The sequence below is a fragment of the Athene noctua genome, chromosome 25, assembly GCF_965140245.1.
Source record: "Athene noctua chromosome 25, bAthNoc1.hap1.1, whole genome shotgun sequence".
NCBI classification, from domain to species: domain Eukaryota; kingdom Metazoa; phylum Chordata; class Aves; order Strigiformes; family Strigidae; genus Athene; species Athene noctua.
In genome coordinates this window covers 1249018-1276386 of record NC_134061.1, presented here as the reverse complement: position 1 = coordinate 1276386, position 27369 = coordinate 1249018, and the positions used below count along the sequence as shown (strand labels likewise).

Sequence of the window (27369 nt, the reverse complement as noted above, 5' to 3'; positions counted from 1 at the left end):
GTGACCCCGCGGGAAGCGCCCCCCGCCCTGAGTCACCGGGCGGCTGCGCGGTGCCGTGGCGGCACCTCGGGCAGGGAGAAAGCCCGGCAGCTCCCGGGAGGATTCCCGGTGCCCAGCTGGCACCGCGGGTGGGGGCCCTGGGGGGCGGCGGGAGCGCCGCGGCGGTGCCCGGGCTGCCCGGAGCGTGCAGGTGCCACCGGCCGCACGCGGCGCCTCGTCCCGTTCCCGGGCCGCGGCAGTCAGCCGTGACTCAGCCGCTCCTCCCGGTCCGGGAAACAACCCCGCGCCCGGCGCTGCGGCACACGGCGGGGCCGCGGGGGCACCCCCTGCCCGGCTCCCCGGGGGGGCCCGGCGGTGGGAGCGGGGCTGGGGGGCACGAGAGAAACCCCGCGGGGTCCCGCTGAGGGGCCGCGGCCCGGCACGGCCGGTCGGTGCGAGGGGGCTGTGAGCAGGGCCCGCGGGCGGGGGGCAGCCGCGACACCCCGGGGGGGGGGGGTCTGCGGGCAGCGGGGCCGAGGGCGCCCCCAAACCCCCGGGGGGCAGCGGGGTGCTGCGTGCGGTCGCCGTGCCCTGCGCCGGAGCACCCCGGGGCCCCTCCCAGCGGCCGGGGCCGTGCCCTGGGGGGGGGGGGTCCCCACCGGTCCCCCCCGTGGCAGTGTCTGTGCCACCCCACGGCGCGTCCCCCACGACTGCGCCCCCCCGCAGCCCCCGCACCGCCACATCCAGGCACGGGGGCCGACCGTGGCCCCCCCTTCCCCTGCAGCGGGCACCCCAGGGAGGAGGAGGAGGAGGAGGAGGAGGCCGAAGGCCCGGCGCGGCGGCGGCCGCGTGCCCCGGTGCCCGGTGCCCGGGCTGCCGGCGGAGCGTGCGGCCGCGCCACGTGAGTGCGCGCCGCGCTCCCCCCGCTGCGTGCGGGGTTATTTTTACCCGGGCTGTTTACCTCGTTGTACCTTTTCCAGGAAAAGGGGGGGGGGGGTGTCTCCGCTGGGAACGGGGGGTTGATCCTGCCCGTTTGCCCCCCCCCGCTGGGCGCTGGGGGTCTGGCGGGGTGCAGAGCACACACACACGCCCCCCCCCCGCAGTGCTCGGACACCCCCAAACCCCCTGCGGGGCGGCAGCATCCCCGTGGGGTTGGGGATGGGGGGTCCCTGGGCCGCACTGTGCCTCAGTTTCCCCACCCAAAGTGTGATGTTGGGCAAGGGGGGGGGACACACACACACACACACACACGCAACGAGAGATGCCAGGTGTCCCCCCTGCCTTGGGGGGGGGTCCTACACCCCTGAGTGCCCCTTTCATCCCCACAGGGTGACGGCAGCGGGTGGGGGCGAGGAGCCCTGGGGGGCTGCGGGGTGCGGGCGGGGCCGGTGCTGGGGGTTTGGGGGGTTTTGGGGGGTTTGGGGGGTTTTGGGGGGATTTTGGGGGGTTTGGGGTATTTTGGGGGTTTGGGGAGTTTGGGGGTTTTGGGGGGGGGTTTGGGGGGTTTTGGGGGGTTTTGGGGGGGTTTATGGAGGGTTTTGGGGGGTTTGGGGGTTTTAGGGGTTTTGGGGTTTTTAGGGGTTTTGGGGGTTTTGGGGGGTTTGGGGGGTTTTGGGGGGATTTTGGGGGGTTTGGGGTATTTTGGGGGTTTTGGGAGTTTGGGGGTTTTGGGGGTTTTGGGGGGTTTTGGGGGGGTTTATGGAGGGTTTTGGGGGGTTTGGGGGTTTTAGGGGTTTTGGGGTTTTTAGGGGTTTTGGGGGTTTTGGGGGTTTTGGGGTATTTTGGGGGTTTTGGGGGGTTTTGGGGGGGTTTATGGAGGGTTTTGGGGGTTTTGGGGGGTTTTGGGGTATTTTGGGGGTTTTGGGGGGTTTTGGGGGTTTTGGGGGATTTTTGGGGTTTTGGGGGGTTTTGGGGGTTTGGGGGTTTTGGGGGGGTTTGGGGGTTTTAGGGGTTTTGGGGTTTTTAGGGTTTTGGGGGGATTTTGGGGGGGTTGAGGGGTTTCGGGGGGTTTGGGGGTTTTTTCCCGCCGTGCGGCGGCTGAGCCCTGGCTCGGCCCCGCGGCTCCGCCGCCGGGACTCGGCCTTTCCCCTCCCCGCGGAAAGGGAAAAAAAAAATCAGGTAAACAAGGCCGGGCTGGCCGGGGGGGGCACCCCACGGCGGGAGGGGGCACCCCACGGCCCCCTGGCCCCGTGGGATGGGGTGGACCTGGGTTGGGGGGGGAGCGGAGACCCCAGGGGGGTGCAGGGTCAGGGGGTGCAGAGTTGGGGGGTGCAGGGTTTTGGGGTGCAGAGACCCCAGGGCGGGCAGGGTTTTGGGGTGCAGGGTCGGGGGGTGCAGGATTGGGGGGTGCAGAGACCCCTGGGGGGTGCAGGGCTTTGGGGTGCAGGGTCGGGGGGTGCAGGGTCGGGGGGTGCAGGGTTTTGGGGTGCAGAGACCCCGGGGGGGTGCAGGGTCGGGGGGTGCAGGGTTTTGGGGTGCAGAGACCCCGGGGGGGGCAGGGACGCAGGGATCGGGGGACGCTGGGCTATGGGGGTGCAGAGGGGGTGCGGGGCCCCCGGGGGAGGGGGCACCCCGGTGTGTTCACCGTGCAGGGGGGTCGGGGATCGCCCCCCCCCAGGAGCAGCCGGGGTGGGGCGGGGGGGCTGCTGCCCCCCCCCCCCCCGCTCTGACATCTGTGCTCCCGAGCGGCGGGAGGGAGGAGGGGGGGGTGTGGGGCTGCGGGGGGGCCCCCCTTCCCCCTGCCCCCCCCTCCCCATCCCCACACCGCAGTGACCCCCCCATTTCTCTTCCTAAAACGCAGCTCGGAGGGGGGGGGGGGGGGATGTGGGGCAGCCCCTGACCCACCCCGCGAGCCGCCGCCGGGTTTCGGGGCAACCGGACCGGTTGGCGCCTGTGCCAACGCACGTGAGCAGGGGGGGGGTCCCCAACCTCCTTCCTCCTCCTCCTCCTCCTCCTCCCGGGGTGCGGGACCCCCCCTCCATGGCGGCGAGCTGCGGCGTCACGTGGCGCGGGCATGTGAGCCCTGCTCCATTTTTAGCCCCGCAGCCGCCCCGGGCCTGCGGCACAGCCATGTGCGGGCGGCGGCGGGCGGCACGTGGGCCTGCCGCAGCGGGGGGACGGGGGCCACCGGGAACCCCCCCCCAAAAAAAAAACCACCCCCCCGGCCCTGGGCCCGCAGTGGCCGCGCGGGGCCCGACGGGTGGTTTGGTTTTTTTTTTTTTTGGGGTGTTTTTGGGTTTGGCGCGGGTCACGCGTGTCGGCGTGACACGGCGGGGAGAGACGAGGGGCTTCCCCCGGGGGGGGGTGGGGGGGGGCTGCCGTGATCGTGAGACTCACGGGGGGGTGTTGGGTGCAGGGGGACACCCCCCCCCCACACACACACACTGCGCACCCCCCCCCCGCGCAGCTCTGCAGAGGCGCGTCCCCACGTGTCCCCTGCGCAGCCCCGGCACGTGCCCCGCGTGTCCCCGGTGCTGCGGGGGGGTCAGCGGGGGGGACGGGGGGTGTGTGCACACGTGTGTGTGTGTGCACACGTGTGTGTGTGTGTGCACACGTGTGTGTGTGTGGGGTGGCTGCGGTATGGGGGGGGTGTGCGGCGGGGCTGCAGCGGCTGCAGGCTGCGGGGGGGCTGCGTGCGCGTGTAAATGTGCATGGGTGCGTGCAAGGACACGTGTGTGCACATGTGTGTATGTGTGTGTAAATGGGTATGCGTGTTCAAGTGCGTGTACACGTGTGTGTGTAAATGTGCACGCGTGAATGTGCATGTGTGTGCAAGTACACGTGCGCGTGTGTGTGTAAATGTGCACGTGTGTGTAAATGTGCAAGTACGTGTGCATGCAAATGTGCGTGCACGTGCATATGTGTGCATGCGTGTGCATATGCATGTGCATGTGTGTGTATATGTGCACATGCGTGTTCATGTGCATGTGGGTGCACGTGTGCATATACGTGTGCATGCATATGTATGTGTGTCTAAACATGCATGCACCTGCATGTGCATTGCATGTACAAGTGCATGCATGTGCATATATGTGCATGTAAATGTGCACCGTATGCATGCGTGTGCGTGTACCTGTGCATGCATGTGTATATATGTGCATCCATGTGCGTGCACTTGTGTGTGCACATGTGCGTGCAAGTGCATGTACATAGGTGTGCGTGCGTCTGTGTGTGGGGGGACATGCATGTATGTGTGTGTGCAGGTACGTGTGTGTGTGCATGCATGTGCGTGCTGGGGCTGTGGCAGGGTTGTGCCCTTGCACACGTACACAGGACGCTGCAGCTGTGTGTGTGTACGTGTGTGTACGTGTGTGTGTACATGTGTGTGTACGTGTGTGTGTACATGTGTGTGTACGTGTGCAGGTGTGTGCGTGCTGGGGCTGTGGCCGTGCGGGGGGGCAGCGGGGGGGTTGTGCCCTCGCACACGTACACGGGGAGCTGCGGGGGGGGTGTGTGTGTGTGTGTGTGTGTGTACGTGTGTGTGTGTGCACACGCGGAGGGGGGGCTGCAGACCCCGCGGGGCCGGGCCGGGGGGGCCAGGCGGGACCCCGGCGCTCTGCGGGCGGAGCCGCCGCGCTCGGGAGCCACCGGGCGGCCGCGGCCCGTTACTGCCGGCCCGGGACCCCCCGCCCGGCCCCCCCGGGCCCCGCCCCACGCGGGACCGGAGTGGGACCCACCCCACGTCACGGGGGGGGTGGGGGCTGTCCCTGGCGGTGCCCCCGGTCCGTCCCGCGCGCAGATCTGCCCCCCCCCCCCCCCTCCGCGGGCGCATGCGCACCGAGCCCGGTTTAAAGGTAACCGGGGGCCGCCGCTCGGTCCCGGCCTCGGCCCGCCCCCGGTACCGGCCCGCGGCTCCTCTCGCCCCCCCCCCCCCCCCCCCCCCAAACTCCCCCGTTCCCCGCGTGGGCCCCGGCTCGGCCCCTCCCCTGCCCCGGCGCGGGGAGGGGGCGGCGGCGGGTGTCAGCCCCTCGCCCGTGTCCCGCGGCCCCCGGGGCGGGGGATGCGCCGCGCTGATGGCGGCGGGGCCCCACCGCCCCCCGGACGGCGCAGCCGGTGGCGGCCGCGGGGCGGGTAACGGGGCGGTGCGGAGCGGCGGGGCCCGGCCATGAGGTCCACGGCCTTCCGGGCGAGCGAGCCTCCGCGGGGCGGGGGGGGCACCCAGCAGCAAGAGGAGGAGGAGGAGGAGGAGGCGGAGGAGGAGGGCGCCGCCGCCGCCCCCCCCCCCCCCCCGCCCGCCGCCCCGCCGGCCCCGGGAACCGCCGCCGCTGGGGGCACACAAGGGCCGCGGCGGCGGGGTGGCGGCGGCGGCGGAGCAGCAGCAGCAGCGCTGGGCCGGGCTGGTGCCGCTGGCCGGTGGCAAGCAGGCCGGCGCGGGGGATGCCGGCACCCGGCCGCGCTACCAGGCGGTGCTGCCCGGGCGCGGCGCCGGGGAGGGCGCGGCGGGGCCGGGAGCGGGGCCGGGGCCCACCGAGCCGGGCCCTCCTCCTCCTCCTCCTCCTCCGCCGCCGCCGCCCGCCGAAGGCAAGTGGAAGAGCGGGCCCCGGCGCGGCGGGATGGGGGCCGGCGGGGGCTCGCCGGGGCAGGCGGCCTGTCTGCGGCAGATCCTGCTGCTCCAGCTGGACCTCATCGAGCAGCAGCAGCAGCAGCTGCAGGCCAAGGAGCGGCAGATCGAGGAGCTCAAGGCCGAGCGGGACACGGTACGGCGGGGGGGGGAACGGGGAGGGAGGGGGGCAGCGCGGCACAGCAGGGGTTAACCCCCCCCACCCGCCGGGTTACCCCCCCTAAGCTTAATGCCCCCCCTCCCTTAGCACTCAGGGGTGCCCCGGGGCTTCCGCCCACCAACAGGTAAGTGCCCCCCCCCTCGTGGTACAAGAGGGGTTAACGGCCCCCCCCGGCACTCAAGGGGTTAATAGCCAGTCGAGGGGGGGGGTAAGTGCCTCCCTCGTGGCGCCCAAAGGGTTAATAACCCGTCTGGGAGGGGTTAACGGCCCCCCCGTGGCACCCAAGGGGTTAATGGCCCGTTCGGGGGGGGTTAACTTCCCCCCTCGTGGCACCCCGGGGGTTAACGCGCCCCCCAGCACACAGCGGGTTAATTCCTGCGGAGAATTAACCCCGGGGGGGGGGGCATCACCCCCCCCCCCCCCTCAAAATATCCAGGTTAGTGCTTAGTGCCCACCGGCGCCCCCCAAAGGGATTAACGCCCCCCCCAGGCCCCTCCCGGGGGCAATAACGGCCCCCCCGAGGGATTATTCCGCCCCCACAGGGGGTTGATGTGTGGGTCCGTGTCCCGGCCCCCCCCCCCGGGGATCGGTGTCCCCCCCCCCCAGACAAAGGCCGGCGGGGGGCGGGGTGACCGTCGGGGGCACAAAGGGCCGGGGCGGGGCGGGCCGGGGGGGGTTAACGGGCCGCCGCCCGTCGCCATGGCAGCGGGCCCGCGGGGGGGGCCCTTAAAGGGCCCGCGGTCTTTTCCCGCCGCGCGGGGGTTAACTTAAAGGGGCCGCGTCCCCGCAGTCCCGGCGGGGGGGGGGGGGGGGGCGCGAGTAATCGCGTCTGCTGCGTACGCCTGGTTACCCCCCCCGGGCGTGAGGGGGGGGGTGTGTGTGTGTGTGTGTCCCAGCGTTACGAGGCTGCCTGCCGCGCCCCACGCACACTGCGGGGGGGCCGTGTGCGGGGCTGCCCTGCTCTGTGTGTGCGTGTGCCCCCCCCTCACCGCCCCGGTTGCCCCCCGGCTGCCGTGTGTTGCCCGCAGCCCGCTGCCGGGCCGCCCCGGTGTGTGCCGGGAGGTCTCGGTGGCTCGGCCCGACGGCGGTGGCCGCGGTGGGGGGGGAAGTTGCCACCACACGTGGTGTGGCCAGCAGCGGGGCCCACGCGGTGGCCGCGGTGTGGGAGGGAAAGGGCCACCCCGCACGGCCACCCCGCGAGGCCAACAACCGGGGAGCGACCAACCGGGGGGGTCAGACTGCAGCCACGTCACTAAGGGGGTGCCCTGACACCCCCCGCTCCCCACTGGGCTTTGCCCGCCGGACCCCTCGAAACAGCCATCGGGGCCGGGTGACCCGGGGCGGGTGTCACCCCGCTGGGTGTCGGCGCTGCCCGGGCGCTCGGGGAGGATGTGGCAGAGGTGGGGACCCCCCGCATCGCCCCTCAAAACCTTGCGGGGTTCACAGCCCTGCTGCCCCGGGGGCGGGGGGACGCAGCCGGTGAGCCAGGGGCCATTTTGTGCCGTGCGGACACCTTGGTCCCTGCCTGCCCGCGCCATGGTTGAGCCGTTCGGGGTGCGGGCGCTGCCCTCGGCCTCCCGTCCCCTCCGGGAGCGCGGGCAAGAGCCGTGGCAGTGCCGGGCACCCGCGGGGACAGCTGGGCCCGCGCGGGCGCGGTTTAGGGGCTCCTCACAAACGTGCTCCTGCCCCCTGAGCGTCGCCGCGGGGACGCGCGGGGTTCGCTGCGGGCAGCAAGCAGGCAGAGCTGCCCGCGGGCAGCCGCCCCGGGGGGAGCGCGGGGGTCACCCCCGGGAGCGCACCCACCGAGGGGAGCCCTGGCCCTGCGTTGCAGCTGCTGGCGCGGATCGAGCGCATGGAAAGGCGGGTGCAGCTGGTGAAGAAGGACAGCGAGCGGGAGAAGCACCGCATCTTCCAGGGCTTCGAGGTGGACGAGAAGCCGGAGGCGGAGGCGTGCGAGAAGCTGCCGCTGGAGTGTCCCCAGGACCTGCTGGAGCCCCCCCCGACCCTGCAGCCCAAGCACTTCCCCTACGGCAGGAACGGGAAAGGGCATAAAAGGTAGAAGGTGCCAGGGAGGGTGCCTGGGGCCTGGGGGGGACGTTTCTTGTGGCTTTGCCCCCCCACCTGTGGGGCTGGGGCTACCTGTGACACGGCAGTGCCAGCTCAGCCCAGTGTCCCTCGAGCCGCCCGGAGAGGCTGCCTGGCACCGGGAGCGCGTCCGTCAGGGGGGAACCTTGTGAAAATGTGGGCAGGGAGTAAGGGGGGGATGTCCCTGAAATGTTGGGAAGGCTCCTCTCATCTCCAGAACGTTGCTTCTGGCTGGTCCCAGTGTGGGGGAGCTGGTAGCCCCCCATGGCAGCCCTGGCACAGGGCGAGGATCCGTGTGCCCGGCTCAGCTCCTCTTCCTCCCGCAGGAAACCGACGTTTGGGAGCGCGGAGAGGAAGACGCCCGTTAAAAAACTGGTGTCCGAGTTCTCGAAAGTGAAGAGTAAAACTCCAAAGCACTCCCCAGGCAAGGAGGAATCGGGCGGCTCCTTATCCGAAACTGTTTGTAAACGAGAACTGCGGAGCCAAGAGACTCCAGAAAAACCCAGGTCGCTCCTGGAGACCCCGCTCCGAGCCTCGGCCCCGCCGAAGGGCCCCAGCGCCCACCCCAAGGAGAAGGGCTTCTTCAGCAGCGAGACAGACGACCTGCCCTATCTCTCAACCACGGAAATGTACTTGTGCCGCTGGCACCAGCCGCCCCCGTCGCCGCTGCCGTTGCGGGAGCCCTCCCCAAAGAAGGAGGAGACTGTAGCAAGTAAGCGATGGAGAGCCCGGCGCGGCGTGCCGGGCGCTGGGGCAGAGCCGGCGGCTGGGAAGGGGGCTCGGCCCCCCCGCCCCGACACCGGCAAAGGGCAGAGTCCCGGTTGCGGTGGGAGAGGAGCAGCCGGTGGTGCCGTGGCCTCTCCCAAACCACGTCTCCGGCTTTGGCCGAGCCCAGGGCAGGGCTGGTGGCCCCGCTCGCCTTTAGCCGCCCGGTTTGCCGAGCAGCCCGCACGCCCGTTTGAGCGAGGGATGGAGCAACTTCCCGTTCACGGTTGGGAAACGAGTTTGTGGTTTGTGCCACCACAGCCCAGCACGGGTTTCTCCACGGGGTCAGCCGCTGGCCCTGAATGCGGTGCTTGTCCTGCCGGCTGCCCCTTCCCGTCCGGCCTCGGGTCCCGCAGCGTGGTGAGCGCCGGTGACGGGGACACCGGGACCGCCGATGCTGCCGGCGAGGCTGCGCTGGGTGGCCGAGCGCTCTGGCGCGGGGGGAGCTCAGTGCGTCTCCTCTCAGAGCAGCTCAGGTTTGCTCGTGTGCTTGGCCTGGGCGGTGGGGACGAGCTCTGCCTCCCCCTCGGTCCCCCCGGCACCCTCAGCTGGCGGCATCGCCCAGCCTGGCTTGGGATGGGGGCTTGGGGGGGCCGAGCTGTGTGCTCCAAGGGAGGGACAGGCTGGAAAGGAGCGGCGAGGCGGCGGGGATGGGGCTGGAGTGTGGGGCCGTGGGGGTCCCAGCGTGGGGCTAACGGCCTGGCCTCTTGCCCCGCAGTTCCGTCTTGGAGGGACCATGTCGTGGAGCCCCTGAGAGACCCCAACCCCTCGGACCTCCTGGAGGTACGTACGTGGCCCCGGCGGGGCAGTGGGAGCCGGCGTTGCCCCAGGCACCGTCTGAGCTGTTTCACCGCTCGTGGTGGCATCTCGTCCCCTCATCCGGCGTAAACGGCAAATCCCGGCTGGGGTGGGGGCGAAGGGCCGACCCCCCTGTGCCCTGGTGGCTCAGGGCCGTGCCGGGTGGACGCGCTCATCCCCGTCTGTCGTTGCAGAACCTGGACGACAGCGTCTTTTCCAAACGGCACGCGAAGCTGGAGCTGGACGAGAAACGAAGGAAAAGGTGGGGGCAAAGAAGGCGAAGGGGCCCGGGGTCCCGAAGAGAGCGGGTGGGCTGCAGCCTCACCCGCAGGGAAGGGCCCCGGGGTGTCACCCGTGGAGGGGGACACACGGGATCCAGTTGCCCAGCTGGGATGGGAACCAGAAACGCTGCTGGAGAAGGGATGTTCCAGCCTCGCTGCCAGCGTGGCGGCCCCGGAGCTCCCGGGGAGGGTCGAGGCACCTGCCCGCGCGCTGCCTGCAGATCCTCACTACCCGGGGGGGGGGTCATGTTTTCCAGGTGGGACATTCAGCGGATCAGGGAACAGAGAATTCTACAGCGGCTGCAGCTCCGAATGTACAAAAGGAAAGGGATTCAGGAGTCAGAGCCTGAAGTTACCTCATTTTTCCCTGAGCCAGATGATGGTGAGTGCCAGGGGCGCTGGGGGGGGGGCAGGGGCGCTGGGGACAGGCGTAACCCTCCGGTGTCTCTCCCGCAGTGGAAAGCTTGCTCATCACCCCTTACCTGCCTGTTGTCGCCTTTGGCCGGCCCTTACCAAAACTGACCCCGCAGTGAGTACCGGCAGCCCCGGCGGCGGGGAGGGAAGGGGCTGGGCGGCGCCTCAGCGTCACCCACCGGGAGGGTGCTGGTGTGTTTTGGGCTGAGGGTGGTGCCCGCTGATGCCGGCTCTGCCCGCAGGAACTTCGAGCTGCCCTGGCTGGATGAGCGCAGCCGCTGCCGGCTGGAGATGCAGAAGAAGCAGACGCCGCACCGGACCTGCCGCAAATAACGGGGCCACCGGGAGCTCCGTGCGTCACCGGGTCGTGCCGACGGCTGCTGCCTTCTCCTGCCGCCTTGTTGACGGATGGTTTCGTTCCTCCGTGACCCCGGTTTTGTTCTCTTGGGTTTTGCAACACATTCCCTGGACTTGTTCCCCCCCGTTCTGGCAGCCGTACCCCCCCCGCCCCGTGGCACCGGTCAGCTGCCGGTTGAGGCTTCCCACTGGCTGCTCCGGTCCCGGGGGCGGCGGGCGGACCCCAGACCCTGCCTGCGCGTCCTTGCTGCCCGCGGCTCCGCCGCCGTTCCCCGGCCAACGTTCGGTTTGGTTTGGACATTCAGCTTCAAGCCGCAGGCGGGAGCGCGGGGAGCACCGGGGCCAGCCCCCGGTGTCGGGGCGGGGGGGGCTGCGTGTGCCAGCTGGGGCGGCCGCGTTCCGCCAGGACTCTGCCTGCCGCTGCCTTGTTACGTTTAGTTAGAAAACAGGATAAACACCCGTTTGTGTGCGAGAGGTGGCAGCGGGCGCTGCCCGCGGGTCCCCGCGCTGCCGGCCGGTGCCCTGCCGTGGCGAGGAGCGGGGCGCTGGAAAGCACCAGGAAGCCTCTTTGGGGTTTTTTGGGTTTTTTTGTTTTTTTTTTTTTATTTTTTCCCCCTCTTGAGTGGCTGTTAAGGGGATCAGAGGGGTGAGTTTAAAAATTTTTTTTTTTTTTTTTTGTGAAATAGAAATCCTATACGCACAATTTGGTTTTTTTTTTTAAAGTTTTGTTTTATAATTTAAATGTTTTTGAGGTTGGCAAGGTGTGTGCCGTAAGGAGTTGGGTCGGGGGTGTGTCTGTCACCCGCGGGTGCTGCCTGGTCCCTTCGGCAGGGAGATGGGACCCCCGTGGTGCTGAACGGGTGGGGAGGGGGCTTGGGGGGGGGGGCTTAGGCTCCGTGCACCCCCTGCTCTGGCCAGGCTCCCCCCGGCCTCCCCTTCAATTAAACAGGAAAAACGCCAGCGGAGCCGCTTCTTTTATTTTATCTTATTTTCCCCTTTCCCCCTCCTGCGGGGCCTGCACCCGCTTCCCTGGTTTTGTTTCTCCCTGGGAGCCGCCGCCTTTCCACCCCCACCCAGCTGCTTTCTGGCACCGAGGTTAATGAGCAGAAGGAAACTTGTTTAAAAAAAAAAAAAGTTGTGGTTGAAAAAAAAAAAAAAAAAGGAAATCCGTTTAAAAAAATTAAAGTTATAAACACGTTAGTGGTGGGTGCTGCCCGCGGGGGGGGGGGGGGGGGGGGGGGGAGGATCACACGTGGACACACCCGCGCGCTTTTTTTTTTTTTTTTCTTCAATAAACGAGGAAAACGGACGCTGCGTCCTGCTGGCTGCTTCCTCTTCCCGCCCGTGACGTCACTTCCGCCGCCGTGACGTCACCCGCGCCGTGACGTAGGCGCCCTGCCCGGCGCGCGCCCGCCCCCTGCCGGGGAAGAGCGAGCGAGAGGAAAGCGCGGCCCGTCGCTGCCGCAAGGGCTGTCGGGACGGTGGCAACGTTTGTGACGTCACAAAGCGCGGGGGCCGCCGGGAGGTGTAGTCCGTCCCGTGGTGCCCCGCGCCGCCGCCCGCCCCCGCGACTGCCCAAGATGGCGGACCGGCGGCGGCAGCGCGCCTCGCAGGACAGCGAGGACGACTCGGACTCGGCCGCCTCCGACAGCGCCGACTCGGCCGCCAGCGCCGCCCGCTCCCGTTCGGCCTCCGGCTCCGGCTCCGGTTCGCCGCGGCTGCCGCACCGCCCGCCGCGGGGGGCCGCCGGCGCCCTCGGCGCTGGGCCGCGGGGCCGCGGGGCCGAGAGCGCGGCCGGGGGGGCGGCCAAGAGCGCGCCCGAGTCCGAGTGTGTGAGTGCGGGTGTGGGGCCCCGGGAGTGGGGGGCGAGGGCACGGGGGGGACCCTGGGGAAGGCGGCGGGGCTGGGGTGGGGCGGGCTCTGGTGTCGGGGGGGCTGGGAGGGGGATCGGGGCCGGGGAGGCGGCGACACTGGGACTTGGGGGGGGTCTTTGGGGGACACTGGGGTGCGGGGGGGGCTGGAGAGCTGAGGGAACACTGGGGTGGGGGAGCGGGGCTGGGGCAGCCCCGCGCGGGGGGGAGCGGGGGTCTGCGGCCCCCCGGCACCAGGCAGGGGCTTCCCCCCGCGCCCCGGCACTGGCCCCCCGCTGCCGGGTCCCGTCCCCCAGCCTGGGGTCCCCGCGGTGGGGCGCGGGCGGGTGGGTTTGCTGCCTGGTCCGGCCCCTTCCGCTCTTTATCGGCCCTGACCCGCCTTGTTTTGAAGCGAGGGCGTTAAAATCTCTTATGCGGGGGGTGCGGGTGCTGCCCCCCCTCCCTGCAGGGCAGGTCTCCTCCTCTGGCACCTCACGGGTGCAGTTTGGTCCTGTTGGGCCTTTGTAGTGCCGGTTATTTCCAGCTCCTCCCGGAGCGCAGCGTATTTCTGCTGGGTTGTTTTGGCGTTTGGGCTTATCTCGTTCATGCGTTGGCTGGTTTTATTTTGGAGCTGAGATTGTTTTTACCGCACAGTTCGATCCGTCTGTTCTTTTACTAGAAACTTTCCCCCGTTTCGAGCTTTTACGCTTCATCCAGCGTCTTTTGGGCGCGGGGTTGTGTTTCAGTCGCCGCGGTCTCTAGCAGATGTCTGCCCGAGCTCTGTCTTGCTCAGCATCTGTTCATTATTCCTGGGCTCCTGCTTTAAGTAATCCTCTTGTCCTTCCCCGAGTTCGCTGTCTGGCTCTCGGTTAGCGAGGGAGGGCAGCCTGGCTTGTCTGTCGCTCTTTCCCCTCCAAATCCCCCCAGCAGTTAACACAGTTTGTGCTTTTTTCCTGGAGCTGCCGTCCCCCGGGCGTAGCTCGCTCTAGAAGGATCTTAGAGAAACGTCCTGGGAGCCTTGAATTTGTTTCTTTTTTCTTGGTCACTGAAGCTGAACTTCCAAGGGCAGATGTGATAGGACCGGGGCCAAACCTTGTTGTAATGGTGTCTGGGATCGTAGGATGCTGCGGGGACCCGGCCGCTGCCCTTCCTCTCCGCTAACGCGCTTTCCTCTCCCTCTCTCCGCAGGAAAGCGAGGATGGCATCGAAGGAGATGGTGAGTAACCACCCTCTGGCCTTGCAGCTGCGGTTTGTCTGCAAAAAATAAAAACCAGACAAAACGCCTTTTCTGATAGCCCTGTGGTGGTTGCTATCCCCAGTATTACCTCATAATGGTTGCGGATGTGGGGTGCAGAGGCAGCGCGCCCCAAACTGGCCCTTGCTTCCTCCTGGCAGTGGGGTTATTTGGGGGTGCCTTGGCGTGGCCTCTCGCAGGGGCCGTTCGCTGCCCCTCTGCCAGCGGTCGCCCACAGCGCGGTGTGTTGTGCTCGGAGAGAAGCTGCGTTTCTCCTTCTGCCCTGACACCAAGCTCCTTTTTTCTCCCCCGCAGCTGTACTCTCAGATTACGAAAGCGCAGAAGACTCAGAGGTAAGAGGAGTCTCTAACCTGGTGTTTAAAGGGTTCTGCCGAGTGATTGCGTCTCGCATAATTTTAGCACAAAACCCAGTTTGTGTCCTTCGTTCTCTTCCACCGACCCCGTCGGCAGCGATTGCCTTTGTCTCAAGACAGCAGCTCGTGTGCTCTGCGCCAGCTGGGCAGAGACTCGCCTTGCTGGCGCCGCTGGGGAGGAAAACGGTCTCTGGCAGCCTGAGCCCCCTCGTTGGGCACTGCCCTCACGGAGAGTCCCCGGTGGGGACCCGGCCCTGCGGAGAAACCGCCCGTGCTGCTGGGGGGTGGCCGTAGGGCCAGTATGGTTGGGAGGGGGGACACGTGGCTGCTCAGACGTGGGATACAAGGAGCAGGGTTTGTCGTGGCCGAGAAGGGTGTGGGAGGAAGTGCAGGATGCTGGTCGCATTTTAATTAGTTGAAATGAAAAAAAACCTTTTAAGTGCTGGGCTGGAAGCATCCCAGGTAGCAGCCCGAGGGGTAACGCGCCCTGCGAGCGCTGGCGGCTCCATGCTGGGGGTGCGCTGGGAAAATCTCACCTTGTGTGCGCTGAGAGCCTCTGCCTGCACCTGAGCAGTGGCCTGTAGCTGTAGGTTCCCTTGGATTTTTAGTTCAGAACTGTAAATTTTAACATTTCCAGGAACTTTAGAAAAGTTCTGGTTCTCATGGTTACAGCGAAGGTTTTCTAGGAAAGAAACCTTTTGAGAGAGTGGTTTTGGGGATCTTGTGAGGGGCAGCGGCCAGAGAAAACACAAAACAACAAGGCAGAGGAAACCGAAGCTCGTAGGGGCTGTTAATTTGTGAATTATTCTGCCATTAGTGAGGGAGGAGCATGGAGGGTAAGGGGCAGCTCCCTGGGTTCATTGTGCAGCAGCTCCTCAGGCCTGGAAACCTGCGCAGAGGCTCCCCGGGGGCTCGGCGCCGCGGAGCAGAGCAGCGCCGGGTGGTTGGAGCAGCGGGGGTATTGCATCACTGACATGCCAGGATGACTCTGTTCCTGTGCCTAAAAATAATGCCACGTCTGGGTTTCCCCAACGTAAACAAAAGGACCAGTTGATGTGCAAATACGCTGTGTTGAAAGAGAAAAATAGAGCAGTCTTTTTGTTAATCACACGGAGCTATTTTTAGTGTCGGTTCCAGCCTAAGCAAGGCTTGCAGGCTCCTGGAGGGTGAAACGAGGTCACGCTCCTGCGAGCAGAGTGCTCCGAGTGAGTCAGCTGAGTAACTCCAGGGAATTTGGAAACGCGGCGCTGGCTGGATCCGGGCCCTCGGTGTGGGAAGGAAGGGACCGTCTGAGGGCCCTTGTTCGCTGGTCCCCGTGGCTTGCACAAGCCCTTCCCTTTCAGAGCGGTGAGAGGCTGTGGCTTTGTGGGGCAGCTGGTCCTGGCGCTCTTCTAGAAAGCCTGATGGTTGGGTCTGATGTCACTGGTGGGGAGAGGCGTTGGGTTTAGTCTTTGCTTTGCCCGTAAAAGTACGGGGATAGGAGGGACCTCGAGAGCTAATCCTCTGGTTTGAAAGGGCCAGGCCTCTAACAACAGGGATCCAGCTCCAGATCTGGGGACTCGTGTGGGGAAATTCCTGGGGGAACCTGCTGCTAAAGGCGCGTGTTTGAGCGTCTGGGGCTCTTTCAGGCAGAGGAAGAGGATTACAGCGAGGAAGAATGTGCCAAGGTGGAGCTGAAGCAGGATAGTAATGATTCCTGTGAGTCAGCGGCAAAAGCGGAGAAAGGGGATGAGAAACCTGACTCCAAAGGTGCTGTAACTGGTGAGAGGCAAAGCGGGGACGGGCAGGTACGTGTTAAACATGCGTTCCCTGGGCGGTGGGGGGCTTCTCGCAGAGGGACTGCTGCAGTGGTAAGAGCTGTCTGATTTTGACAGGAGAGCACTGAACCTGTTGAGAATAAGGTTGGGAAAAAAGTTCCCAAGCACCTGGATGACGATGAGGATCGGAAGAACCCGGCTTACATCCCGCGCAAAGGGCTCTTCTTCGAGCACGACCTCCGAGGGCAGACGCAGGAGGAGGAGGTCAGGTACGTGAGCATCCCCCACGTCTGCCCCTCGCCAGGGGGAGGTTGAGGTCAGCTCCCGGCCGGCGTTTGGCCGCACCAGCTCCTTGCTTCGTCGGGAAGCGCCCGGGAGGTCTCTGCTTTCAGTTGCCTGCTGGCAGTGTCCTGCCAGGGCGTTTTAGCTCTTTGTTTTGAAGGAGAGGCTGAGGGTGGTGCAAAATAAAACTGCGAGGAAAGCCTCTTGCAGAAATAGCAGTGGGTAGACCAGCAGCTGCTGGGCAGGAAGAGTGGGAGGAAGAAGAGACACTGGCTCCTGTGCACACCCTGCCCTAGAAATGCTCGGTCTGTGTGTGTGGGGCTGGTAGAAGCTGCCACACCTCCTTGGCTTTGCAACGACTCCTTGATCTTTCCTCTGTAACTGTTCCAGGCCGAAGGGCCGTCAGCGGAAGCTGTGGAAGGACGAGGGCCGTTGGGAGCACGACAAATTCCGGGAGGATGAGCAGGCCCCCAAGACCAGGCAGGAGCTGATCGCGCTTTATGGCTACGACATCAGGTCAGCTCACAACCCCGACGACATCAAGCCGAGGAGGATGCGCAAACCAAGGTGAGCAGCAGAGTCAAAACTAGAGCCTGGCTCGTCCCTCAGCCCTTGTGCCAGGTGCTTCAAACGACAGGTCTGAAGCCTCAAAATGGGGGGAAGCCCCGTTCTTGGCTCTGGCCCCAGCGTGGGGTCTTGGTCCTGGGAGTTCTGGATGCTTTGTCCCGGGGAGGGGTTCGCTGGCACAGCAGCACCTCTCACCCAGGGATTTTTTTCCGGTCCTTTGTACTGTTTTTCTTCCTCAGGTTTGGGAGTCCTCCTCAGCGAGACCCAAACTGGTCCAATGAGAGGCCAAACAAACCCCCGAGGCACCAAGGTGCAGACAGCACTTCAGCTCCCCCGCGAACCTTCACCAGCAGGAGCTCTGCAGGTACCGGGAGGATGCCCCCGCCTAGGAACTACCCCAGGATGGGGGGCTACAAAGAGACCCGTCCAAGCTACCGAGCTTCAGATGCAAACGTCCAGCATCTGTCTCGAAACGGCGAGCAAGCCAAACAGGAGACCAACTACCGAGCGAAGCGGTCGGAGCAAACCCCCCCGCGAGACAAGTCCCCCGAGATGGAAGCGGCCCATGTCCACAGCAGCCCCACGAAGGACGAGGTTGCTCTGGAAAACCAAGCCACGGCTGCTGATGCTGCGCAGCCACCGCCAGACAGACCAATTGAAAAGAAGTCTTATTCCCGGGCAAGAAGGACCAGAGTCAAAGCTGGGGATGCGGGGAAGCTGGCAGACGAAGTGCCCGCTTCGGAAGGGCTGGCTCCCGCGCCTCCAAAACCTGTGCAAGCCGAGACGTCCCCCCCACCAGCCAAGAGCAGTAACTGGGAGTCGCCGGTGGAATCCAACTTGGATGGACTCGAGCAAGAGATGACCCAAATGAATCTCACGGAGCAGAACTGGACCCCGGGGCAGTCTCAGTTCATACCGCCCCGGGAGCTGAGGGGTAAGTGGGTGCAGCCCGTTGGTTTTCCACTGCAGTCCCAGCCAGAGGCCGCTCTGCCTTCGGGCGGTCGCTCAGAGCAGAGTTGTCTCTGCCTTAGTCCAGTCTCAGGGTAGGGACGTGGTGGCGAAACGGCGCTGCTGAGAGAGTGCGAGAGGGGAGAAAACGGAAGAGAAAAAGGGGACGTTAAACATTCCGGTGTAGGTTATTGAATTAGGGCTGGGAAGGATGGGAGAGTAGATCCTTTCCCTCTCTCTGCCCTCTGTTGGGTTGAGAATGGGGAAGCTCTGGGGAAGCTGAAGGCCCCTGTGTGGGACGGGCCCCGGGGACAGTGTGCGGCGTGAATGACGGGGAGAGCGGCTGCTGCAGCGGGAGTCGGAGTTGGGGAGATAAGGAGCCTTGTGCTCGGTTGGCAGGTGAGGGTAATGAGTCATCGGGCTCCTGTCACGTCCTGCTAAGAGCAGGAGGGAACTTTCTTTTGTTTATCAGCTTATTTCCTGGCGTTGAGGTTTGGTTGGCACTAGCTAAGGCCTGGCCCGGGTTGGGGCTTGGTAGGAGGAAGCTGCTCCGCAGCGTCGCCCCCGTGCGAGCAAAGGACTGAGTTCTAGTTGAGCATCCATGCGAGAGGTCAGCCAGGTATAATTATCAGAATTAGAGTCTTTTCTGGGGAGCGTTTAGAGTTCTTCCTGAGGGAAATGAAACTGGAGCAAGGAGAAGAAATCGACTTGCTGCTTTCATAAGCGTCTCTCGAGGTTTAGGTCGTGCAGCCGTAAGTCATCTGGTGCTGATGTGACCGGTAAAATCTTTGTGTGAACAGACTCGTGGTCTCAACTGCAGGTGTGAGTAGCCAGGCTTTATACGTGGTGGTAGGACAAGAGTTCAGAAGTGCTGGCATTTGCAGCTGAGATTATCTACTTTTCTTCTTTTTTTATGATTAAAAATAAAACGTCTGCACAAATTTACCGTGAGACAGCTCTAGGCTGCAGGTAGGAGACCGCTTGCTGTCTGTAAGGACAGATTACTGTCCCTCTGTTTCTTCCTAGCAGAGAAGGTAGGAGTCGATTCTGGGAGGCATTTGGCTCGGTGAGGCAGCTGTCGGGTCCTTCTGTACGGACAGCACGTGTGCCCGTGCGTGTATTTGCAGGATCAGTGATCCCCGGGCACTTCCAGCGTTTGTTTTGTCCACTTCTGCTCCGCTGGAATCGCCTGCGATCGGTTCGGCACCGTGGTTTTAAATGCGTGCCCTAGCTTTGTTGTCTGAATTAAAAGGAGCCTGTGATCAAAGTGGTTACACCCTGGAGTAGGTTTAAACTGCAGCTTACCCAGCCCACATGGGTCCTTGTTTCTGCTCTGGAGAGGTCCTTGTCTCAGCAGGAACAGAGTTTAGATCAGGACCTGGATTTCGAATGAAAGGGTTTTGGTTTGGGTTGTTTTTTTTTTTTAAATCAAGATTTAAAATGCGTTGAGCAGCGTGGGTAATTGTACAGCGGCACAACAGCTTCTAATTTGCACTGAAATATTCAAAATTGTAACCTAAGAAGTGAAGTTGTTAGAAGGTTTCTCGTCATGAAAGCACGAGCTGTGTCTGTTTGTAGCCCAACAATGTCCCCGGGCTGCCGGCGCTCGTACGGCTGGCGACGGTGCCACCTCGGCAAGTGAGGTGGCTCTTTACTGGCAACAAATGCAAACCGTAAATAACCAGTTTGTTTTTTCCTCAGGTATTCCTAACCATATGCACGTGGGAACTGGGCCACCGCCTCAGTTTAACAGGATGGAGGAGATGGTAAATCGCGATGCGCGGCGGGTGACTCTTGCTTTTGGAAGCGCGGGAGCCCGGCCTGGATTTGTTTCGGGGTTGTAGCAATTAGAGGCTGCCTGTGACACCTCAGCCTTTCCCTTCTGGGGCTGCTCGTAGTTTGGTTGGGTTTTTGGTTTTTTTTTAACCATGTGACCCAGATAGAGGTTTGCCGGGGCTGGTGGCGGGGGGAGCGGGTGGGTGCCCCCTCGCTGGAGGGGGGGGCTCCTGCCCCAGGCACTGACCCTCACCCATCCCCTCGGACTGTTCCAGGCGGTGCCGGGGGGGCGCGTGAAGCGCTACTCCTCGCAGCGGCAGAGACCGCCGGTGCCGGAGCCTGCCCCCCCCATGCACATCAGCATCATGGAAGGGCACTACTACGACCCACGTGAGTGTTTCCCTCCCGCTCCCGAGGCTCCGTGGGTGCTCGGGCCGGAGCAGCTGGAGCAGGAGCTCTTGTTGGGGTTGGGAACGTCGGGGCTTTGTCTTCCCTTTCCTTTGTAAACGGCGTCGCTGCTTGTCCGGAGAAGGGCAACGGAGCTGGGGCAGGGTCTGGAGCACAGGTCTGCTGGGGAGCGGCTGGGGGAACTGGGGGGGTTCAGTCTGGAGCAGAGGAGGCTGAGGGGAGACCTCCTGGCCCTCTGCAACTCCCTGCCAGGAGGGGGCAGAGAGGGGGGATGAGTCTCTGGAGCCAAGGCCCCAGCGCCAGGCCCCGAGGGAATGGCCTCAAGCTGCCCAGGGCAGGGTCAGGCTGGCTCTGAGGAAGGATTTCTGTGCAGAAGGGGCTGTTGGGCGTTGGAATGGGCTGCCCAGGGCAGGGGGGAGTCCCCGGGATCCCTGGGGGGGTTGAAGAGTCGGGCTGAGCCAGCGCTGAGGGATCTGGTGAACTGTCAGTGCTGAGTTAATGGTTGGACTGGATGATCTACAAGGTCCTTTCCAACCTAGTTGATTCTGTGATTCTGTCTCGGCCGGTAACTAAAAGGCTGCCCTGAGCCTGCTTGGTTGGTGTTTAAACCTACTGCAGTTATAATCTGGTCCCATTCCCACCTCCCCTCCCTCTGCAGGGGCTCTCCAGGACAGCGCTTTGCTTCGTAAGAACTAGGATTTAAAATTAACTCGAAATCAGAGCAATGTCTTTGACATTTAAGAGCAGGGAAAATTACAGAACAAGGCTGAGAATGGATTAGGAATTTCCCCCAGCATTTAACGTGTCGGAGAAGAAACTCCCCGAGTATTCTCCTGCTTTGTAAAGGGAGTAGGAGGCTTTTCTGTTGGGATTACGTAGCATCTGTGAGGCTGGTAGACGCCGTGTGCCGGCGGGAGTGCGGCGCCGCGTTCGAGTCTTGCTGCCGTGGCCGGCTGCAGCGTGTGCCTGTGATTTGCTGCAGTAGAAAAACATTTGGTGGAGCTTCTCCTTACCTCCCGTTGTGTGTTGCAGTACAATTCCAGGGACCAATCTACACCCACAGTGAGAACCCGGCCCCGCTGCCGCCCCAGGGGATGATCGTACAGCCAGAAATGCACCTCCCTCATCCAGGTGAGGAACCAGCTCCCCAGCCGGGCACGGGGCAGCTGGTACCGACGTGGTTGTGCCCTGAGGTGGCTCAGCCTGTGCTGGGGAGAGAGAATTCTGGTTTTACACGGGCTCTGTCACTGGGGAGAATCCATTTTCCTTGTTTCTACAACATAGAAAAGATCTGCTTCCCTCATGCAGTGAGGCTGAATCAATATAAATTTTAAGGTAAAACAAACCAAACCAAAACCAACAGGCGTTTAACCTGCAGGCAGTGCAGGACTGTGGTGATCTGAGCGATTTGGCAGCCTCCAGCTGGATGCCTGCAGGTTCTGTGCAGACCCTCCTGCCTGAGACGCTTCCCCTTCAGAGGGGTGTTTGGCTCTGCCAGCTGTTGTGCTGGGCTGCTGCTTCGGTCCCTGCTGCTTGCAGATCAGAAAAGCAGAAACGAGAGCTGTCGAATTGGCATGTTCTCTGTCCTACCCACAAAAAACTGTTTCCTGAAGTGGATGTGCTGACGGGGGCCGTGTCCGGTTCCGGTGAATCGGGATGCCGGGGGAGGGCCCGAGCGGGGAGGGGGCCGTGCTCTGCTGCGCTTCCCTTTTTCCCTCCCCAGCGCAGGAGCCGAGGCCTCGTGGCTGCAGGAAAAGCCTCTGAGCAAAGCTCTTCTCCTTCCTGCTGCAGCCCTGCTGGCGTCGTAGCACCCCCAGCCGTCCCCAGGACGCGCTGGCTTTACGCACGACGTCCCCTTCAGCTTACTTTTGTCCCTTCCCAGGTTTACACCCCCACCAGACGCCAGCACCCATGGCAAACCCGGGGCTGTACCCTCCGCCAGTCTCCATGCCCCCGGGCCAGCCCCCGCCGCAGCAGCTGCTCGCAACGACTTACTTCTCCCCTCCTGGAGTCATGAATTTTGGGAATCCTGGCTACCCCTACCCCCCAGGGGCTCTGCCCCCTCCGCCCCCTCCTCACCTCTATTCCAACACGCAGGTAAGGCGGCTGCGCTGCCCGTGGAGGGCGGGTGGGATCCTGTGGGGTGGGGGGGTATTCTCTGGGGGGGAGAGGATGGGGAGCAGCTGGCCTGCGCCGTGGCCGGAGGTTGTTTACTCTCGTCCTTCTCTCTGCTTGGGGAACTGAGAAGGACGTGGCTGCTCTGCACCTGCCCTGAATTTCGGGTCTAGTGGATGAAACGGGTATTGGTGGATCTGAGAGTCGAGGCCTTCCCCTGCAGAACAGGGAAAGAGCCCACCGGGAGCCTGCAAACCGTTCTGTCCCCTCCCGGTCCACGCTAACCCAAGGACACCTTGCACTTCTTCCTGCTGGCATGGAGGCGGGAGGCTGGGAAGGGGCTGGTGCTGCGCTGGGGCACCGGCGGGGACGGCCCTTGGCGTGACCAGCACGGGGGAGGCTTTTCCTACTCGGTGTCAGGCAGCGAGGGGGGCACATCTCTGTGGGCACGCATCTCTGCGGGCACACATCTCTGCGGGCACGCATCTCTGCGGGCACACATCTCTGCGGGCACACATCTCTGCGGGCACACATCTCTGCGGGCACGCATCTCTGCGGGCACACATCTCTGCGGGCACGCATCTCTGCGGGCACGCATCTCTGCGGGCACGCATCTCTGCGGGCACACATCTCTGCGGGCACACATCTGCGGGCTGGTGCAGAGGAACCCGCGGCCCTGCGAGCGGCACACGGCTGACACGCAGTGGCAGGCAGGAGAGGTGCACGCTCCCCGAGCCCTGCAACCTCTCTGACCTTCCCCGCTGCCCTGGGCTTGATCCCAGCTGCCCTGGCAGGGAATCTCCCTCCTTTTGGGGGCAGATCCCGAGCTCCCAGGCAGCTGGAGGGGATCTCGGTGTGAAGGGGAGCTGTTAACCTGCTGGAAAAATGGTCCCGGCTGCTGTTGCAAAGCACAGACTGTGGCAGCGAGGGAAAAACCCGCCTGCCCGTTGGCGTGGCTGCGGGTTCCTGAGAGCGGGAGACCCTGGGGAGGGGCAGGGGGAGGCGGGGGGGTCCTCTGCGACCGCTATTCTGTCACCTTGGGGGGCACAGCACAAATCAGCCCCCCTCGCCCCGTGGCCACTCACCTTCAGAGCAGGTGGGGGCATCTTTTCACAGCCATAAAGCCTCAGACATGCGGTGCTTTCGTGGGAGGGGGTGTGTGTGTGCAGCTTTCTGTGCCCCCTCCCACCACCACGGCGACGGGTGCTGACGCTTGTGCTCTCTGGGGAACGCAGGCGCAGTCCCAGGTGTACGGGGGGGTCACGTACTACAACACTGTCCAGCAGCAAGTGCAGCCCAAGCCTTCTCCGCCCCGAAGGACGTCCCAGCCCGTGACCATCAAGCCGCCCCCTCCCGAGGTACCGTCCCCTCGGCGGGAGCCCGCGCGCGTGTGATGCTGCGCCCCGGGGTGCGCGTGACACTGCAGCCTCCCCCTCCCGTCCCAAAAATGTGTTGTGCCAAGGCAATAAACTGTCTGATCTTTGACATGTCCCAAACCTCAGCTTCTCGTTGCAGGTGGTAAGCAGGGCTCCAGTTAATTTGAGTTTCTAAATACTTTAAAACTAAACCCACGTAAAAAGTAAGTCCGAAGTTGACTCTTGCTTTATTTATTTATTTATTTTTTAAATTGCTCAGGGTAGAAAAGAGAACACTTAGAGAGAGAAAACTCCAGCCCTAAGCTAGCAGGCAGTGACTTCTCCGGAAGAACAAATTTCGAGACCCGAGTAGATAATTCAGGCAGCCGACTTCAAGGGCTTCCCAGAGACGAGAGCCGTTTCCCAGCGCCGGGAACGCTTTCCTGGCTGTGTGCGAGCGTGTGCCGGGGCGCCACGTCTGTGTTTGTTTCCTTCTTAACGTCCTGCTGAGCGTACCGGAGCGGGGCGAGCCCGCGGCGCGGCGAGCCCGGGCCTGGGCGGGCGTGTGCCCGTTGTTTTCCCCGCACGCGGCACGATAGAGGGCTGGGAAACGGGCAGCGCTGGTCAGTCTGCCGTGAGGTTCTCTGACGGAGCTGCCCTTTGGAAAATGTTTAACCACGAGCGGAGCTTGGCTGAAGGGAGCTGGTGGTTGCCCGGAGCGGGCACGGAGGAAGCCGGAGGCGCGGGCGGGCGGCGGGTGCGTGTCGGCGCCCGGGCGCGGAGGGCGTTTGCTCGCAGGACCCTGGCGATAGCGCTGCGCCGCCCGCACGGCCTGGCGGGGTGGAGGGGCAGCCTCAGCCTCTGCTTCTCTTTCCTCTTCCCCCCCAGGACAGCAAAGGTGAAAAATCAAAGGAGAGGAGCAACACGTAGGGATGCGGCCGTGGGAATCCCAGCGCCAGACTCGGCACCTCGGCCGGGAGGAGGCTGTGGCTGGGGAGAGGCTCCTTCCCCGTGCGTAGGTGAGGCGGCGGGATGAAACCAGCTGCACCGTCCTGTGCCCGGGGCGGGCACCTTCCCTCTCTGGTTTTGCCGGTGCCCATCTCGCCGCTGCCGATCTGCCCTCCTTCCCCCTCCCTCGCTGGGGCACAGAGGTCACCGAAAAATCAACCCCCAGAGTCGCTCCTTGGCCACAAGTTCTCACAACTTCTCTATTTTACTAAACGTCTGCCCTTTTCCCTCTCTAGGGTGTTAAACTCGACTGGCTTGATTGTGGTCTCTGATTTTATTTAAGAAATGAACCAGCTCCTTTCAGTAAAGCTGATTTGTTTCTTTTGGGTATTTTGAATTTGTTTGTCTGTCTAACCGGAACGTAGCATCCCCTGCCCGCCGTGGAGGCAGCCCATAAGTTAATTCTTCTTTCTAATTCTCTTTCTAAATTAGCAAGTTTATTTCTGCCATTGTTTAAGCAATAGGAAGGGCAGCTGTGCGATCGGAGTCTGTCGGGAACGCGCTGGCTGCGCAGTCGCCACTTCATTTAGAATCTCCTCCCGTGTTTTGGTTGTTTTTTTTTTTCTTTTTCCAAACGAGCCCTACTGGTAACGTGTCGTTGGCACTCTCCGTGCGTGTGCGCGCTCTGGGCTCGCCCCGGGTGGGAATCTGTGTGCAGGAGCACGGGGCAACCCCTTCCCCGCTGCCGCCAGCGCACCCGGCAGCACCGGGGGAGGCTTCCACCCCGACGGGCGGCAGAGCTGGGAGGTTTATGGGCGTCCAGGCACCCCGGCGCTGCCGGAACAGCCCTGCCAGCAGATCAACCAGCCAGACAGGGCGGGCAGAGGAGCGATTTGCTCCGAGCGCTTGGGTGTTGCTGCTGTGGAAGTGGAAGGGGGTGTTGTAACCCGCCCCGACGCAGCCGGCCTGGGCTCCCAGCCCCAGGAGGAAGCGCCTCAGCCCTGCGCCTGCCACCACGTCAACTGCCCCCCACCCCGCGCCCCTCGGCACCCTTATTTCTGCCCCCCCATCCCGTTCAGCGTTCAGAGGTCGACGTGCGGGGTGCCCGGCTGTGCCGCAGCGCAGGGGGAGCGGCTCCGGCTCCACGGCCACCGCGCTCGGCCTTGGCCGCCTCCTCGCCTCCGTTTGCAAATCGCCTTCGGAAACTTGGCAACCCCGGCCGCTCGCCCCGCGCCGGGGTGACGCGGGGCAGGGCCAGCTGCCGGCGCGGCGAGGGGGGACGGCGCGGCCTCGGCGGCCCCATCTGCGGCGAGGGAGGGGGCCCGGCGGCCCACCTGCGCGCTCTCCGGTCGAGCTCTTCCCCTGCATGCCCAGCTCTCCAGCAGAAATCCCCTCTTTGTTTGTTGTTTGTAACTCGATGACCTTTTGTACCTGATTTCAGACGTCAAAGCGCCGTTTTAAAAGCAGAAATCCCTCATGTTTTAAATGTGACTCGTTCCTCTGCCTTAAGGCTGAAATGTATCGTTAACATATCGGTGGCGTGACTGAAGTCCTGGACCTTACAACACTGTGATGGGTTTTTGGTTTTGTTTATTTGGATTCCTGTCCCTTAGGAGTGCACATTTGTAACCAGCATTGTATCGGCACGCGGATGAGAACACGTTTTAGAAAGTAGCCGCCTCTCTCGTCTCTTTTTCCTCTCGCCGAGACCCTCGGGGACGGTGTCGCCTCCACCGTGGCAGCTCGGCCGCCTGCCGGGAGCCGCCGTCCCTTTTCCTGGGGGGTCTGGGGGAGCGTTTCCTCGCCTCCGAAGCCCCCTCCTCTCCCCGCAGCCTCCTCGCTCGCTGACGGGGGAAGGAACAACTGGTGTGTGGGTGGTGCGGGAGCTGCCGCCTGCGCGCTTCTGTGCCGCGCTGCCTCCCCCCGCCTCGGCGCAGCCGCCCTCCGGCTTCCCGCGGCGATGGGGTGGGGGGCACGGACCCCCCCGCGCCCTCCCGCAGCGCAGGGGTACGGAGGGAGCAGCGCCGTGGGCTCCGGGCAGGGGGGGATGCAGGCAGGGCCTGCTGGGGGGGGTTGGGAGGGCAGGGGGGCTGCAGCCTCCCCCCCCCCCTCTTTGCATCCAGCCCCTTTCCCCCGTTCCCCGCCGGGTCGGGGTCCTGGAGCCCGTGAGGCAGCAGCCGTCGGCCTCCTGCCCCCACGGCCGTGCTGCCCCTGCCCTCAGCACCCCCCCGCCTCATTTTCCCCCCCACCCGGCTCAGTTTTCCCCCTCTGCCTCAGTTTCCCCCCCGGCAGAGGGCTCAGGGCTGAGCCGGGGCCAGCTCAGACCATCACAGGCACCTCAGAGAGGAGCCGCCAGGTGAGAAGCCCCTCAAGTGGGGGGGCTCTCCCCCAAAGTGCTGAGATCCCCCCTCCCGGCGCTGCAGCTGGGAAGTGGGTTAAGGCGCTGGCTCGTGGAGGGATTTTTTTTTTTTTTTTTCCCCTCGCTGTGATTTTTTTTCCCTCCTACACAAGGTCTGTTTTGAGCAGCGCCTGGAGGCTTCGCACCCCCCGCTCGGCTGCCGGGGCGGGGGAAACGCAACGCGGCTGCAAATGGAGGCGCAGGCTTTGGGAGGGAAGCGCCTGCTCCAGATCCCAGCTCGTTAGGAGAAATAACAGCAAATTAATTAAGCTAATAACTCACTCTGCACCAGCAGTGCCCCCCCCGTCCGTGCTGAGCTGGGGGAGAGGAGCTGGGCCGAGCCGGGATCTGGGGCGCGTTTCCCGGGGGCAAGCGCGGCCCCTCGATGCTCCGGGCCCCCCACCCCATTCGGCTCAGCCTCTCTGTGCCTCAGTTTCCCCTCCGGCCTCCTCCGGCCTGTGCTGGGGGGAGAAGCCGCTCTCCCCATGCCCACAGCCCACGATGGGGGAGCTCAGCCGGGTGGGAGGGTTTTGGGGTTCAGGTGGGATGTGGGGGGGTGCCGTGGGGCAGAGGAGGGCCGGGCCGTGCCGCCAGGGCCGGTGCAGCCGGGGATGGGGACGTGGGGACACGTTTTGCCGCTTTCCCGCGGCCGCAGGGATGGAGTTGCCAAGCAACTGCCGGGTGGAGGCGAAGCGGGAACAAAGCGGGAGCTGCTGGGACCCCCCCCCGGTCCTTCCATCCCCCCCCCCCCAACCCCCCGGGGCATCCCTGCCCGGGCAGCGGGGCGCAGAGGGGTTACGGGGTCACCCGCCGTGACCCCCCCGGCCGTTGCCGCCGTCCCATCGCGGGGCTGTCGCTGGTTTGCAGGGAACGAACCCGGGCAGGTGGTGGGTGACCGGGGGGGGGGAGACGGGGTCTGTCCCCCCCTTTGCTGTCACCACCGTGGCGGTGCCCGGGG

The 27369-nt window shown here is 64.5% G+C and overlaps 2 protein-coding genes across 4 annotated transcripts; both read left to right on the top strand.

Moving 5' to 3' along the window:
• The first annotated feature begins 4859 nt into the window (after positions 1-4859).
• MSL1 (MSL complex subunit 1) lies at positions 4860-11503 on the top strand. The gene is given in 9 exon segments (XM_074927027.1): positions 4860-5200; positions 5202-5675; positions 7531-7754; positions 8111-8496; positions 9268-9332; positions 9542-9609; positions 9886-10010; positions 10085-10157; positions 10285-11503. Coding segments are annotated over 9 exon segments (1623 nt in total). The 5' UTR covers positions 4860-5083; the 3' UTR covers positions 10376-11503.
• Positions 11504-11960: 457 nt separating this feature from the next.
• On the top strand, positions 11961-25687 carry CASC3 (CASC3 exon junction complex subunit). Of its 3 annotated transcripts, none has more exons than XM_074926762.1 (14): positions 11961-12231; positions 13438-13465; positions 13799-13836; positions 15486-15644; positions 15732-15883; positions 16287-16463; positions 16703-17397; positions 19113-19177; positions 19463-19577; positions 20628-20726; positions 21478-21692; positions 22946-23068; positions 23226-23289; positions 23954-25687. In XM_074926762.1, exons 1-13 carry the CDS (start codon positions 11980-11982, stop codon positions 23259-23261), a joined length of 2154 nt encoding a protein of 717 aa, XP_074782863.1. In that variant the 5' UTR covers positions 11961-11979; the 3' UTR covers positions 23262-23289; positions 23954-25687. The 3 variants fall into 3 exon arrangements, with proteins under 3 accessions (XP_074782863.1, XP_074782864.1, XP_074782862.1); XM_074926763.1 differs by having other exon boundaries at positions 23213-23289; XM_074926761.1 differs by lacking the exon at positions 23226-23289.
• Positions 25688-27369: the final 1682 nt, after the last annotated feature.